General features: G+C 45.1%; 1 protein-coding gene across 1 annotated transcript; it reads left to right on the plus strand.

Annotated features, from left to right (window-relative positions):
• The first annotated feature begins 1016 nt into the window (after positions 1–1016).
• On the plus strand, positions 1017–14367 carry TRIM27 (tripartite motif containing 27). The gene is made up of 8 exons (XM_006215241.3): positions 1017–1815; positions 3018–3113; positions 5571–5801; positions 7322–7344; positions 9192–9307; positions 9434–9466; positions 11179–11205; positions 12750–14367. Exons 1-8 carry the CDS (start codon positions 1396–1398, stop codon positions 13343–13345), a joined length of 1542 nt encoding a protein of 513 aa, XP_006215303.1. The 5' UTR covers positions 1017–1395; the 3' UTR covers positions 13346–14367.
• The last annotated feature ends 2580 nt before the right edge of the window (positions 14368–16947 follow it).

The following is a 16947-nucleotide window of genomic DNA, read 5'->3' on the forward strand; positions in this document are numbered from 1 at the left end:
CTCTTAATAAGTTAAATAAAAATTTTGGCACATGTTTAAAAAAATTTGCAAACTGACATTCTTGAAATAATTTGGGTCAAAGAGTGGCAATGGAAATTAAAATGAACAGAAGCAAGTTGAGAGCTAAAGCAAAGCAAGGCTGTCCAAATTCAATTTAATCTATAGAGAATGAAGGACAATACTGAGGAAATAGCAAAGGAAAACAGGAAATTCAGAGGTAGGGATGAGGGAGCAACGCAAATATTTGTCACCCACAGGATCATCAATCTCCCTCTACTTCAGGAAGGAGCAAGCGGGTTTAGGCTCTATTCAATCCTCTGTGCAGTGGGTCTTTTACTCTTTTAATGGATAAACATCCCTTTCCATTACATAACCACTTTTATCGTTAAAAAACTAGATGTAATGAAGCCTCCCTCCTCGCTACGGTAGAATTATTCTCATTTCACCTCAGAGGAAACTGAAGCTCGCTCGGAGTGATAAACCAATTTGCTTAGGCACAGTAGGAAGTAGCAGAATTGGGCTCGTCTTTTTCTGTCACAGAAATGTTGCCACCTGATAATTAAGCCTTTCTTTTTGGAAACGAAATTGCGAGTGCCTGTAAATGGGGTTGTTTGATAAAGCTCCTCACAGACTGGGTGGGGCTCTGTCCGCTACCCTCATCCCTTCGGCCTCCCGGGGAGGCCAGATGGCTCTTCTTCCCACACCAACACAAAGCTAGCTTTCTCTCGCCGGAGCTGAGGCCTGGGCACCAGACAGGAAACCCAACAAAAGACCAGGGGGCCAGGCCCAGGGCCTCGGAAGCTCGGCGTTGGGCCCGGAGCCTGCAGGCAGGAGACCCTGTCCCCGCCGAGCCCGCGGACACCGCCTGCCTCGGTGACCGGTCCCCGAGGTTCCCCTCTTGCGCTTGCTACCCAAAGGCGGGGGCGACGCCTCCCAGCACCTCTGTGGAGAGAACGGTGCAGGCCCGAGGCCAGCACCAAGCCCCGCCCCCTGAGCCGCCCCTTCCGCTCGCGCCGGGGCGGGGTCTGCACGGCCGCCGGGATCCGCTCGGACGCGGCCACGTTGTCTTGTGCGTTACGAGCGCGCGGCGCCGCGAGTCCTAGCGGCGGCATCCCGTTCGTGGTCCCCTCGCGTAGCCGCTGGGCTCTGTGGGGCTGCAGGACCCCCGCGCTCACTCAGCCGGGCGCAGCGGCGCAGGGAGCGGCCCGGCCACACTGCGGTTGCAGCGCGCGGGCGCGTCTGGGATCAGGGCCCGGGAGGCGCCGCCCTCCGTCAGTCCGGCTCGCCTCCCCGAGCCGCCCAGAAGCAGCGAACGGGAGGGAGCGCGGTAGAGTTGGGCTCCGTGAAGGGCTAGGCGCCGGGGCTCATGCCCGTGCGCCCCCGCGGGCCCGCGCCATGGCCTCCGGGAGCGTGGCCGAGTGCTTACAGCAGGAGACCACCTGCCCCGTGTGCCTGCAGTACTTTGTCGAGCCCATGATGCTCGACTGTGGCCACAACATCTGTTGCGCCTGCCTTGCCCGTTGCTGGGGCGCGGCGGAGACCAACGTGTCGTGCCCGCAGTGCCGGGAGACCTTCCCGCAGAGGCACATGCGGCCCAACCGGCACTTGGCCAACGTGACCCAGCTGGTGAAGCAGTTGCGCACTGAGCGGCCGTCGGGGCCCGGAGGCGAGATGGGCGTGTGCGAGAAACACCGCGAGCCCCTGAAGCTGTACTGCGAGGAGGACCAGATGCCCATTTGCGTGGTGTGCGACCGCTCCCGCGAGCACCGCGGCCACAGCGTGCTGCCGCTGGAGGAGGCGGTGGAAGGCTTCAAGGTGAGGGCCGGGCGCGCGGAGCCGGGAGGGGCTGGAGCGCGAGTCGGACAAAGGGAGGAGAGACCCAGAGGGGCTTCCTTTTTTCCGCCTAGAAAATGGCTGAGCCGGACGTGTGGTTCACAGCCGTCATTTCCTCTCTGTCCGCTCCAGAGCCTCGGCACTCAGGTTTGGGAGGAAAACCTGTAGCTGGTGAGGAAGCCAGAAGTCTCCCCACCCCCACTCTCTTTATGTGCCCCTCCGTTTACCCACTCACGGGCACGTTATACATAAAGACGGCCCATGGAGACACCCCCTTGACTGTATAAAAGATGCGCGTAAAACCATGTACACATCGGCAAGCTTCAGAGACGCCCGTACTCCTGCTGGCTTCTAGATGATCTCAGACAAAACACAGCCGGACATTAACTGGCTGTATATACATGAAGCAGATGCCCATCACCTAATTCTTCCCCAATCACTTCCCTGTGCTCCATCCTCTTCTAGAAGCTCACGGAAAAGAACGAGCTCCTTACTGCTTAAGTCAGTTAACCACCATGAGACTCATAGGAGATAACATGGTTATGAAGATTGAGTGAAATAAAATGACGCGTGGATCCCTTTGTGAACTCTTGAAACAACAGACTGGCCCAGCCAAACAATAACATGGAAACAAAGTATTAAATCTAAAACAGTTGTAAGGAAACATTCAAGGAGTGCATGATCTGTGTGTTTGAGGACTGCAGGAATATGTACACAATTAAGTACACGTTTAAATGTGAGTACATTCATGCAAAATTAATTCACTTAACATTTATGGTGCTTTCAGATATATTATTTTACTCACTGGTGATAACCCTCTAGTAGGTTGGGAAGGTGGTGTTTGCCCGTGTCACACCTGAGGAAAATACGAAGTTAAGTCATTTTCTCAGGATGCTTCTGTGAAAGACTGACAACTTAAAGCCTCCTAATCCAGTCACCTTCCACTAAGCCATGCAATACCCTTCCAAGGACAGGTAGTTGATCCATCATTTGAGATACAAACTACCTAAGGAGAGGTATGGTGACCTTTGTGCCCTGGTGATGGCGGTGCGGTCCAAGGACAGGCTTTTCAACAGGAACTTGGCATCAGAAATGTGGGTTGCATATGTGATAAGGAGAATAGTCATGTTGATGCTAAGGTCTGCATAATCTTGAACTCCCCCAACTGTTTTTGCTTTTCTCAGGAGCAAATCCAGAACCAGCTGGACCACCTGAAAAGAGTGAAAGATTTAAAGAAGAGGCGTCGGGCACAGGGGGAGCAGGCACGAGCTGAGCTGTTGGTAAGATTCTTTGGAACTCACAGATAATATCAGTTTTGCTGGTAGCTCCCTTATTTTGTAAGGCTGATGTTATTTCCCTTAACCATGTGCAGTCAGGTCACCCAGAACTTCTAGGTGTGGGTGGAAGAACCCTACATGTCAGTTGGGAACTCGCCTGGAGAACCAAGGGATTCCCACATTTGGGGGAAAAGACTCGAATAAGTTTAGAATCCCTAGAGATAGGAGCTATCAAAAGTTTAACTGCTAGCTTTGTGTAGATCAGGGTTGATCCTTGACAAAGCTGATACAGGTGAAATTCTTGGGCACAGTTAACCTCCTTTGATACCATTCTGCTGACAGACGCTGTCAGTGGCTTTCCATGAGCCCCATTGTTGCTTCTTGCTAGAATGTTCCCTTTCTTGGCCGTGCTTCAATTCTGAACTTTTTCTTTGTTCTCTTCCCCAAGCCCTAAGTCTCCCAAGGCCTTGGCCAAGTGGCTAATGTGCTAATTTGTGATAGGGATATTTGAGGGGTTTGTTCTGAAAAAACAAAACAAAAAATACAGACTTTTAAATACATCCTTACAGATCTACCATCTACGTATTTAAGCATTTTTTTAAAATAATAAATAAAATATTAAAAATTTCCACCCATTAGAGGTATTTGCATCTGAAAAGCAAACTCATCGATTAGTAGTGTCTTGTGAGAAAATTTTGTCAGTCCTGGCCAGGGTAGTAAAGAACTTTTGGACAAGGAACTTATTCCCATGATGCCATCAGATCCTATCACTTGTTCTGCCCACAAGATTCACCAAGACCTCAGCTCCCCTTGCTTAAAAATAGGTCTGATGGACGGAGAATCTTCTAGTGAGCTTGAGTGGACTCAAATCATTGTGTGAGAGGACACAACTGTGTCCTCTGGGAAGATTGTCAAAGGGGAGAGACAACCCTTCTCAGAGGAAGAAGGGCCCTGGACCTACTTCTTGGCTCTGACACTAGCCAATTGAATAGATGGAGAGAGGAAGACAGCCTCTCTGGGCCTCAGTTTCCTCATCTGTAAAATGGGTAGGTTGGAGTAGACTTTTAGTTCTTTAGCAAGGCTAGTACTGCCGTCTGGTCCCCTCCGGTGGTGTGGGTGTTTGGGTGTCACCTAAGGAATGGAGTGATTGGGGAGGGGTGACAGGGATTCTAAATGTCCTGCAGTGCAAAAATCAGCCCCATTCCAGGCAGAATTGTCCCCCAGCCAGGGTGCCAATATCACCCTCTTTGAGAAGCACTCTCTTTCAGCTTTAATTTTCCATTTCTAAAACTGTTTATGCGTTGAAAGACTTGTCCAGTTAAGGAGAGGTATGAGCTCATCAAAAGAATTTATAAACAATGGTGTGTGTGCAACACTGTTGCACAGTGAATGCTTAAGAAGACTGGCCAGAGGAATGGTTGTGGGGGTATGTTCTCAGGAGGAGTAGAGTTTAGAACAGGTGCCAGTCAGCTTTCTGTAAAGGACCACATAGTAAATCTTTTTGGCATAGTAGGCCTTATCTTTATCACAACTGCTCAATTCTGCTGTAGTGGCTCAAAAGTAGCTAAAGACAATATGTATATGATGGGTGTGGCTGTGTCCCAGTAAAACTTTACTCCAAGAGATTAAACAAAGGAAGTTTGCTGGCCCTTTGTTTAGAGCAAAGCTTTAATAGAGCCTCATTAGTGGGAGATGGGGGGAGATCTGTACCAACAGAGCATCACATTCAAAGCCAGTGAGACGGGGTTGGTGATACACACCCTTGAAGGCCAGACAGAGGGAATGGATTGCATGTGAAGGGTTTAAGGGAACCTGTCAAGGTTATTATGTGAGGATTATTGTAGAAATGATGCATGTTCCAAGTCGTCCTCCACAGGGCACACATCCGACCATGTCACTTTTTTGACAGTGTTTCATGGCTCCCAGTTACAACAGATTCCTTGCCCCTTAGCCTGCCAGGCAAAGTGTTTTCTGGTTTCTTCTGGCCTCTGCCCTCAGCATTCATGTACTCCAGCTGGACACAACTGCTTGCCTTCTCACTCCTTTGCCCATACCATTTCTCCTACCTGGAAAACTCTCCTGCTCTTGGACCACGTGGTAGACGCCTGTTCATCCTCCAAGACTCTGTGAACATTGCTTCTGTGATGACTGTATTAACTTCTCCCACCACAGGCTGTCACCCTGCTTTGCTTATCCATCCATGATTGTGTATCATGTAATTCCTGACTAAGTTCCTTGAGGGCAGGGACTGTGTCTTGGTTGTCACTGGGGTGATTCAGTTCTCAGCCATTATATATCCAGTCAGTAAAGACTGGAAGAATGAGTGTGTGGACAGGATGCTTGTTTTAGTATACTGGGATGAAATGATGAGGTCGTGGGGTGGGTAGTCAGGGGAGGAATGGGAAGGGCTCCTGAAGTAGCCTTTCCTCTCTTCACTGCCCTGCCCTGCCATCCACACAGAGCCTGACCCAGATGGAGAGGGAGAAGATCGTTTGGGAGTTTGAGCAGCTCTATCATTCCTTGAAGGAGCATGAGTATCGCCTACTGGCCCGCCTCGAGGAGCTAGACTTGGCCATCTACAACAGTATCAATGGTGCCATCACCCAGTTCTCTTGCAACATCTCCCACCTCAGCAACCTGATTGCCCAGCTGGAAGAGAAGCAGCAGCAGCCCACCAGGGAGCTCCTGCAGGTAAGGCCTAGAGCCCCCGGCCAGGCCCCCTGCTAAGACGTCTCCCTTCTCTCTTTGCCAAGTAGTATCCAGGGCCCCCTCGTCCCCTGTCAGCTCTGGGAGCAGCAGCGGCTTTCCAGGCTCTGTACTGGAGGAGAAACATGTACAGTTGAGGCTCTGGTTGATACAGCTTGGGTCACTCAATTGCACTGTCTCAAATAAACGGTACGAATCTGTGAATCGATACTGAATGAAAAGGGGAAATTCTTCTATTAAAATGTTGGCTAAGTAATATAGAAGGAATTTTGAAACTAGAAAATGACCATTTGGCAACTATCGTAGTAAAAGTGAGACAGTAATGATCAAGAGATAATAAATCTAAGGGGAAAGGGGATTTGATAAGAATTGGAATGTTAACAAAATTTCAAAGTATCACTAGAGATTGAACCTAGGACCTAGTGCATGCTAAGCATGCACTCTACCACTGAGCTATAGGCACCCCACAAAGTAACACTTTTAGATTACTTATTAATTACTAAAAAAAGTAATTGTACAATGATCAAAATGACACCAATAAGAGACAAGTGAATAAAAGGTACCTTTAGGAGGAAACAGCATACACTAGTCAAAGATGGTACAGCATGAATTTACTCATTCAGTGGGGAGTATCTGACAAACCCAAATGGAGGGGCATTCTATAAATAACTAGCCTTGTATTAAACCAGTGTCAATGTCATGAAAGACAGTCAATGCTAAGGAGTCATTCCAGATTACAGACACATGCCATGATACCTAAATGCAATGAATGCTCCTGGATTACCGAAGTGAGGAGGGGAATGGTTTTAAAGAACATTATTAAGACAATTGTTTAAATTAGAATATGGAATAGATTTGCTAACTATGTTATAGTTATATATGAAAATGTACTTGTTCTTAGAGAATTTTAAAGAAGTAAGGGATATAATGGAAACAGTACTCTCTCAAATGGTTCTGAAGATAAATATGTTTATAAGTTTGGGGAAAGAGTATACAGGAGCTGTTTGTACCAGCAGCTTTTCTGTGTATTTGAAATTATTTCACAATAATAAATCAAAGGAAGCAAGCTGGACAGGTAGGCAGTTGGGATCCAAAGGTGGGATACTTCTGTGAGTAAATCTGAAATCATGATCCTTGACAAGTGTGCAGGAGGAGGACCTAGGAAGTGTTAGGTATAGCAAATAGTGTGCATCCCAGTTTCCTCTGCCGAGTTTTTAGCTCCCCAACTGTGAGTTGTGTTCCTTGTCTCCTTGGTTTCTCCCAGGGAGGTATGGTCCTCATTCTTAACAGTCCAAGTTGCTAGCATACGGATCAGCAGGAAGGAGATAGGTCACATCACATTCATTTTTAAACAGACTTCTCAAATTACCACAAGACACTTCCTGCCTCTCACTGGCCAGAACTCAGGAGGGCCACCCCATAGTTGGGTTTTCACCAAACACTCATGAAAGAAGACTGAAGTTATGAATGATTTCTCATGGTTATCCTTTTCCTTTCTCTTGTAGGACATCGGGGACACATTGAGCAGGTACAGTTTTCTCTCTCCCCATTGATAAACCAAGCACAAGAAGACTGTTTCCTTCACACTTAGAAATCCTGAAAGGAACCCAAAAACTGAGGACTTCTTACCAAATTGCCACACATCCTGCCTGTCCCTCAACTGAGTCACTATTGAGCAAAGAACTAGATGGACCACAGCTCTTTCCCAGTAAAACTGAGGACTTATTGACAGTTATGAGGGTGTCGGGGTGGAGCAGGGGCTCATTTGGAAGGGTGCTGGTGGTTATGAGGACACTTCCATGGCAAGGGTGGAGATTTGGAGGGACTTGGGCAAAGTGCAAGGATGTTTTATGGTTTTTGCTTCCTAAGCATTTCAGAATTCTCTCTCTTTCATATTCTCTCCCTCTCTCTTTCTTTCTTTTTCTGTAATGGGGCAAATATGGTTTAAGAAAAGCGAGACCAGCTCAGAGTTATATAATTACTGATGAGTTCCCTGGCTTCTGGCTCTTGTTCCCATTATTTCACTACTGTATCATCAGATGGAAAGTGAAGAAGAGCACCTGGGAGTTGGGACATGACAGAGAAGGGAGAGCTCAGAATGAGCAAGAAGCCCAGACTTAAGTTGTGTTGCGAGGACGAATGGGATGGGTCTTGGGAACGTAATGTTTGGTGCAGGAGTGCCTACTGGGTTGGAGACTGACTTTGAGGGAGCTGAACTTTGAAGCTGATTCAGATCCTGAAAGGTGAAAACCCTCCAGAGGAAATGCAGCTTGATTTTCTGGGAGCATTTGAGGAAAATGGTGGAGGGCCTCCTAGATGGGGTAGGTTGGCTGCGAGGGCTTTGTGGATAGAATTAGGTTGATAGAACTCAGGTTTTGAGGACCCCTAGGATGGAAATGAGTTGCAGCCTGTAGCAATCCCTGCCGAGTGACCGCAACAAATACTGCTTTCACTTGCTGCTTTTACTGTTTGATACCAGTCTGGTTCTGAACTAACAGGGAGATAGATCCTTTAGATCCTATCATTTTGTGACTTTAAACCTTGAGTTAGGTTCTATGAGGCAGGAAGCCTAAAATTTCATTGGCTTAAAGCTTAAACGTAATAAAAAAAATTTATAACCATTAAAGAAAGGTGTAAGAAGGTAGCCTGGGGCTGGTATGGTGGCTTCAGTGATCATTAAAAGGTCTCTCGGGTTCCTTTCCATTTATACTTCTGCCACTCGTAAGGTATGATCCTCATTCTTAACAGTCCAAGGTAGTTGCCAGAATGCCAACCAGCAAGAGGAAGATTAGTCACATCACATTCCTTTTTAAACAGACTTCAGATTACCACAAGATACTTCTTAACCTCTCACTGGCCAGAACTCAGTCACAAAGTCACATCCAGACGGCGCAGGCATGAACCCAGTAAAATTTAGAAGATGAAAGAAAGGATGTTGGGTGGGTAACTAGCAATCAGTCTTTGCCATAGACCCTTTGTGGCAGGTGGTGGGTAACGGTATTGTCCAGAGAGTACCTGTCTGTTTGAAGGTGTCATTCTCACTGTATTTGGGCACCTGTGAATTCTGGGTCATTGCCCACCATAAATATCAAGGACTTTGTCATGGAATCTGGCAAGGTCAGCCTTACATATAATTTAATTCAGTAGACCTTTTTGAGGACAGACCACTTGAAAAACCATATGCTAGTTAGTGTTTTGAGGGTATACAAATAAGATGTCTCTCCTGTTTCGGTCTCAAGGATCATAGTCTAGGAGGAGAATTAAAGACTGTCTCTGCCTGTGTCAGCCAGTTTAACCCAGGCTGTGTCCTGGACCTTGAAAGTTTGTAGAGTTGGGAGACGGATTCACTCTTTTATTTTTTTAATTAAAACTTAGGGCTGAGCGAATCAGAATCCCTGAACCCTGGATCACACCTCCAGATCTACAGGAGAAAATCCACATTTTTGCCCAGAAATGTCTGTTCTTGACTGAGAGTCTGAAGCAGTTCACAGGTAATGGGAAAGAAGGGGTCCATGAGGGGACATGGATTTATCCTCTGAATATCTGTGTATTGCCTATGATGTATTTTCCAGCCAAATAGTGGGATGCAAGCTGAATATCTTCTTTTCTCCCCTTAGAAAAAATGCAGTCAGATATGGAGAAAATCCAAGGTAAATTTGTCTGCTTAACGGGCTTTTGATGTTGAAGTTTCCTGGAGAGACAAACATCTGCACTAAAGTGTGGGAACATGGGAAAGGGATGATACCCAGCGGCCAGCCTTTCCTGAATTTACATCTTCCTTATTGCTTTGTTAATTCTTTTCAATTAATGGCCTCTTGTTTCAGCTTGAAGTCTTTTAACTATATGCATTCATTTTTCAATCTACATTAATGAAGGAGAAAAATGGGTAGTCCAATAAAAAATTAATCCAGAATTAGTTTGAGTATTTAAAAAAAATTTTTTTTGGTTGGGGGAGGTAATTCAGTTTATTTATTTATTCTTACAGGAAGGACTGGGGATTGAACCCAGGGTCTCATGAATGCTAAACATACTCTCTACCACTTGAGTTATACCCTCCCCCTAAAATTATTTTTTAATTGAGAAAGACAATCAACAGAAGCTATCCTAGCTCCATAACATTTGAGCTGTAATTGTGTTTGTAGTTATAATTGATCGAGTTCCTGATGGTTGTGCACTGGTGCTGACCAGGACAGGAGGAATCAGGTGGTGCCGACTGAGGCAGCACCTCCAGGGAAGGGGTCAGGAACAGAGATTCAGGAGTCCAGCTGCCTGGGTCCCAGGTCCAGCTCTGTCACCTGATAAGGATCCTACACTGTAATTTCCTTACCTGTGAAATGAGGAAAATAATAGCTCTCACCTTACAAGGTTGTAAGGATTAAGTTGAATTAGATGCTGTTTCTAAAGTCTTTAGAATGAAATGGGACACGTAGTAACCCCTATATTTATGTTTATGAAATATGATATTCTAGGTATTTAAGGGAAGTTCTTACAAATACAGTTTTATGTTCATGAGCCACATTCAGTTAGGAGTTGGCTATATACTAAATGCTAAGATCCCTAGGTAGTCTGGTAGAGTCTGAGATTATTCTGTGTAGGTAAACCCTTTCCTTACTTGTTACAGATTACACATCCCCATAATCTCTGATAATGTCTTACATATGCTAAAACTTTATGTTGTATCTTTTCAGATACATGCTTTGTTGGCATCTAGCAACATAGATTTAGGGGATGCTCTCATGTCCTCCACAAGCCAAACAGGGAGAAACTCCATTTAATACAGTGGATGATACCAGGAGTGGTTAGCTCAGACATGACATTCCTTGATCTGATTCATTTATTTCTCCTGCTCCTCTCCTGCCACTTCAAAGGCTCACTGAGAACATAGCTGTGAAAATGCTTTGTCAACCATAAATGTGTTTTACAGTGAATGGCCTTGTTTGCCCCAGTGTGGTAGCAGGTGTCACTTGAAACACCCAGCCCCCCAGAACAGAGATGGTTTATGAAAGCCAAGAGTATGTATGATGAAGACTTGGAGCCGTCTTTCCCCTCACAGAGCCAGCTGGCTCACTGTGGGGTGGAATCCTTGATCTTGGCTCAGTTTGACCCCGTATGCTACCAATCTCGGGCATGTGGTTATCCTTCTGCCCAAAGTTCCCAATCTCTCTTCCCTTGAAGCTGTTGGCTGGATGATAAGAGTCATAAACAGTGGGAAGGAATTGGTGCATGACTGACAACAGGGGTTCTGGGGTGTCGAATGGAAACCATTTCTTTATGATGACTCCAACCCAAGCTACCTCAGTTAGGTTTTCCCTAGAAATTCTCAGATGCTTTCCATAACTTCTTTTCTCTTTTGTTCTTTCAGAATTGAGGGAGGCTCAGTTATATTCAGGTAAGTGGTGGGAGACAAAACCATTTGGAAAAGGAGTAAAAATCCTTATGAACCTAACTACTACTGTGCATGATTTTGGAACTTGCCTAAATTGGGATTCTTTAAGTTACACTTATAAAAAATGATAAACAACAATCACAGGAATACATTGGTTGTTTCTGTGTGTTTACAGTATCTTTGCCTCCTAAAATGCCTCAGAGCTGAAACCATGGACCTTTGAAATAGGAAGGCAAACTCAGATGCTATGAAGGATCCTAGAGTGGAAACTCCACTTCCCAAAAAGTAGAGCACTGCTAATACGCTGTTTCACTGCTCTGTCCACCTAGCCTCAGGGGCAGTGTGTGGTTTACAAAAGGCAGTCATCCTTCCAGAAAGAGTGATTGAGCTCAACTCTTATTCTGAGTGCTAGGGAGAATCTTGGAGGAATCTTGTGTCATCCCTTCTCTGTGTCTCAGAGCAGGAGTTAGAACTCTCCCTCCCCTTGACCAACACCTTTCACTTAAGGTCCCCAGAGGCCAGGGAAATCTTGTGACCTCAGAGGTACTCAAATCAGGTGTGTACTTTTTATAGTAACATGACTGCCTATTGTTTCATGGGATCCTCTTCATGAACAGAGGGACTCTACATACAAACAGGTCTGCTTTCGTTGATGTCTCCTGGCTGTGATCCACGTTTAATTCTTTCAATGAATATTAATTGAATACCTTGCTTATGTCCTACTTTTTAAAAAATACTGTGTAGGGTAATGTAGAGGGAATGAAAGGGTGTAAGACACTGTCCTTCCCTTGGAGTTAAATGTGTGGTTGGAGGTATGAGGTATACCCATGCCATGAGAAAAAAATGGGCAACTGTTGTGAGCAGATGGATGAACCAGAAACCCAGTATCTGGGGTTCTTGGTCACCTCCACCAGTCAACCACCATGAACCTTTTGTGGGAGTCAGCCTGCCCGAGCTTTGGTGCAGAGGGTTAATGTTTGGGAATCTTCCTCTTGAACAAGATGTGAAGAACAAATGAGAGAATGTGGATCAGTGATTTTTAAAATGAAATCACGTGGTTATAAGATGCATATGAGACTATTTAGTGCCTCTATCCCACGTAATGTGAACATTCATATGTTTTGCAGCAGATCTATTGATACTTGGTTGTACAGTGCTGTACCACACCCTGCCTGTCTAAATTCTGTATTATCTTCAATTCTGTGAAACTTCTGGTCCCTGAGGCTTTCAGATTAAGGGATTGGACATACATGTAAGAAAACCTCAAATTCAGTCTGTAATGGATATTGTGGTTTAAGATATGAAAGAAAGCAATGAAGGTAAAATTTCAGTACTTTCAGTGTATCGTGGCTAAAAGATAACTGGCTAATCCAAACAGTAATTCTTGGAATTTCACCTTCAGGACGTATTTCGTTGTAAGGTGAATGCGCCTCATTTGGAAAGCTCTTATTCTTTTCTTAGGGAGGTAGGAGGAGAGAAGCTGGGTGTTCTGGAGTGGGCTCTCCTGGCCCTCAGCTGAACCTCCCTGCCCCTCTGTTTCTCTGCAGTGGATGTGACTCTGGATCCAGACACCGCCTACCCTAGCCTGATCCTCTCTGATAACCTGCGACAAGTGCGGTACAGTTACCTCCAGCAGGACCTGCCCGACAACCCTGAGCGGTTCAATCTGTTTCCCTGTGTCTTGGGCTCTCCATGCTTCATCGCTGGGAGACATTATTGGGAGGTGGAGGTGGGAGATAAAGCCAAGTGGACCATAGGTGTCTGTGAAGACTCAGTGTGCAGAAAAGGCGGAGTGACCTCGGCCCCCCAGAATGGATTCTGGGCAGTGTCGTTGTGGTATGGGAAAGAATACTGGGCTCTTACCTCCCCGATGACTGCCCTCCCCCTGCGGACCCCACTCCAACGGGTGGGGATTTTCTTGGACTATGATGCTGGCGAGGTCTCCTTCTACAATGTGACAGAGAGGTGTCACACCTTTACTTTCTCTCATGCTACCTTCTGTGGGCCTGTCCGGCCCTACTTCAGTCTGAGTTACTCGGGAGGGAAGAGCGCAGCCCCTCTGATCATCTGCCCCATGAGTGGGATCGATGGGTTTTCTGGCCATGTTGGGAATCATGGTCATTCCATGGAGACCTCCCCTTGAACTCAGGCCAAAAGGGCTGTTGGCCGTAACCCTACCCCAGGCAGAGGGCATCTTGTTGCCTTGCTGCTTCCTGCCCGTCACAGCTGGATACCCTCACCACATCCCATGCCCCTGCAGCGCAAGACAGGATGTCTGTGTTCTCTGCCGTCCTTTCCCTTCTCACAAAAACTGGGGCATGTAAAGACAAGTATCCAGATTGCCCAGAAATAAAAACCAGATGCCCACCTCCAGTGTTTCACACTTTTTGGTCTCACACATTACTGGAGGGGATAAAGAATATAAGTAATCTTGGGTTTGGAGAGCCATGCAAGATATGTAGACCTTGGCTCAGCCCCACATTGTGATCGTGGGTATTTGCTGTCATTTCTGGACTGAGGCTTTTGAGAACCTAGAGCAGAGCTGCAAAGTCCTGTCAGCATGGCCCCCTTTATCCCAGTTTTTCCTTCTGGGAATAGTACCTCTACCCCGATTCCCAATCTGCCATAGTTTTATTAACTCCATTAAAGAGGCCTCCTATGTCTTTTGATTAGTTACAGTTATTTTACAATAATGGTGGGAAACGGCCCCACCTCTGAGATAATGTTCTAATCAATGTGCTCTTTGCCTCTGTCTTTTTCTGAGGGCTTTGTCAGCTCCCTTCATTCTAATGAAAGGTGTGTCCTAGTGCTGGCTGCACATCATCCAAGGTGAATTTTCTGCCCAGCACCATCCAGTGTCCCTAGATCCCCTCCCACACACATTCATGGACTGACGGTCAGTCATACACTATCCCTGGAAGGATTCTGGGGCAGTCAGTATTCCAGGGACTTTTGTCTCCTCCCATCTCATTTGAGGAATGGGGGAATTTACCTTTTAATATGTGTACCATCAAGGGGCAGTTCCATCCCCATGGCCATTGGATCACGAGGCATCCTGAGGTCAGAAGGCTAAGGCAGGTCTCTGAGCAAGCCCCAGTGATGGTTCTTAGTCCTACTTTGAGTACATCCCTCTCTATTAGAAAATAAAGTGAGTATGGATGTTTACATCGTTGTTTTCTGGGTCTTGGTGGGATTGGATTCATAGATGTTGGTGGGGGGTGTGGTGGTTAATGGTATTGATTTCCCCTATGGGTCCAGAATCCCATTCTGGCCAATATTTTGCTTCGAACTGGTTGATAAAACAGTACTGTGTCACTGCTTTCTAATGGTGCTGAGAAAGTAGTGTTGGACAACCACAGCCTACAGCTTTGTATCAACTAATTCTGTTACTTCACTAAGAAAGTGTTCTTTCAAGTCCTTTTTATAACTGACAGTGAGGTAATGCAGCCATTTTTGGTGTAAATCAAAGGGCCCAGAACTTGGTTCCCAACTCAGAACCACCAGCCTAAGCCCTTGGGGGCATGGAGGTCACCAGGTGCTGAGGAGGAAAGATCAGGCTGAGAGAACAGCTCCATTCCAGGGGATTTGGATCTTTTCTGCTTCTGGACATGACCTCAGAAGACAAGATTTATGATCTTATTTAGTCTTGTACACAGCATTGAGGGTCCATGGCTGAAGGTCATGAATTGGTGATGTGTCCTAATTCATTCATTTGTTCATCAGGGTTTTTCGGTGGTGGTGGTGGTGTGTGGGGGTAATTAGATTTCATTTGTTCATTTCCTTTTTTTTTTTCTCTAAATGGACCTTATGCATGCTAAGCATGCACTCTACCACTGAGCTATACCCTCCCCACCATCAGATTTTAAGAGAAATAACCAGGAGCTAAAGAGAGGACCTTTGAGGCTAGGTTAGCTTTTCCTGAACACTCTCAATAGATAGAAATATGTATAACGTGTGTATGTAAAGTACTACCGCACAGCAATACATGGTATAAAGTGCTTTATGCACAATGAGTTGTTTAATGCTCAACAATCCTACAAAGTGGGTACTATTGCCCTTATTTTACAGATGAGGAAACTGAAGCACAGAGAGGGTAATGACTTATCCAAGGTACACAGCTAGAAAGTAGAGCCAGGATTCAAACTGAGATGGAATACGTGACCACATGTCATATCCTGCCTCACAATATATATGGATTATGCTTTTCCATGTGGGATGAAGATCAGAGACAAGCCTTGGAGGGCCAGTCTACCTGTGGTACCTACTTTTACCAGTAACTATCTACTCTAGGGTCTGCAGGAGTTTAACATGCCATGAAGGAAGAATAAGAAATAAGGATGGGACAGAAAAATGACCAGGACTAAAAGTGAATTTTAGCACGATAACATTACAAGAACACTAAATGTGGGCCACAGTTTGGTTTTTAAAGATTGACATGGGAACCTTACAATTTTATAGCTCACAGTTTCTATGAAATGGAAATTGACTAAATGTTTTAAGGGGCTTAATGGGATTCTTGTTAGTAAAAAGAATTTCTGCCTGGATTCCTGGTAAGTAAAATACATCACAAGGGTTTATTTTTCATGTAATGAATTTTACAAGTCGATAAGGAAAGACAAACACCTCAAAAATTTGGTAAGCAATTTACAGAAGAATATAAAAATCCTTTAAACAAGAATGTTCAACCTCACTAATAAAGCTATATAACAATACCTTAGCATTTTTTACCCAGTAAAATGTTTTGTTGTTATTGTCTGATAGTATTCTGTTGGTCAACTTTGGATTATCTAAATTGCTTCAAAATTTTTTGGTAGGCAATTGGACAGTGTATCATAAGCTTTTAAAACTGGGTAAACTTTGGTCTAGTGATTCCACTTGTAGAAATTTAAGAAAATAATTATGGATATTTGAAAATATCTTTCTACACAAGGATATTCTTTAGAGTATTTCTCAGGAAAATGAAAAATTAGAAATAATCTTACATTCAGCAATATCCATTTGCTATGGGATATCTGCAGTACTTTGCCATTAGAAAAAAATATAAACTTTGAAGAGGCTACAATTGCTATGTCGGGAATCACTTTTGGAACAACTATAGCTTATAAAACAAAATAGAGCAAATCTCTAATCTTGAGGGGAGGGAAATTAGGAAACCATTGTTCCCTTACTTCCCACTCCCCATTTTCTTTTTAACTACCAAAAATAACATATGACACCAAGAGTCTAAGAATCTAAGATAGGTTCTGCTGAAATTCAGACTGTCTCTTCATGCAGGAAAGAGACCTAAACTTTACCTTACACAAAGAAAAAGGAAAACCTTTCTCGGTACAAAATCTACTAAAAATTTCCAAACCTGTTTCTACTCTCTGAAACTCACAGCCCAAATACAGCAGCTGAAGCAAGTGAGTCAAATAAATTTCTTGATTTCCTACCATGAAGTCCAGGCACCATCCTGGGCAGGCACTGGGCCTAGGAAGGTTATTTTAGCGCCATCTACCTGACCTCTAAGGGCTCTCAGTCTAGTTGGAGGAGTAATTTCTTACTGTTTAGTCTTGGGACTTCATTAAAATAATGTGAATTTCAAGACTCAGAGTTCAGGTTATTTTGCACAAAGCCGAGAAGCATCTGGAAAAGTCTTGAGTCAGGAGATGTGGCGTGTCCCCCTTACTTTCATCCCTCTTAAAAATAGCCACTGTTGTCCACGAACAGGCAATGGACGCCATGGAGACTCTGAATCCGGAATAT

This window comes from Vicugna pacos, chromosome 20 (assembly GCF_048564905.1).
Source record: "Vicugna pacos chromosome 20, VicPac4, whole genome shotgun sequence".
NCBI lineage: Eukaryota > Metazoa > Chordata > Mammalia > Artiodactyla > Camelidae > Vicugna > Vicugna pacos.

Coding starts and splice junctions, on each gene's coding strand:
- TRIM27 (XM_006215241.3), top strand. CDS start 1,396: ATGGCCTCCGGGAGCGTGGCCGAGTGCTTACAGCAGGAGACCACCTGC. Junction 9,467..11,178: donor AGATATGGAGAAAATCCAAG/GTAAATTTGTCT, acceptor TTGTTCTTTCAG/AATTGAGGGAGGCTCAGTTA. Junction 11,206..12,749: donor GGAGGCTCAGTTATATTCAG/GTAAGTGGTGGG, acceptor GTTTCTCTGCAG/TGGATGTGACTCTGGATCCA.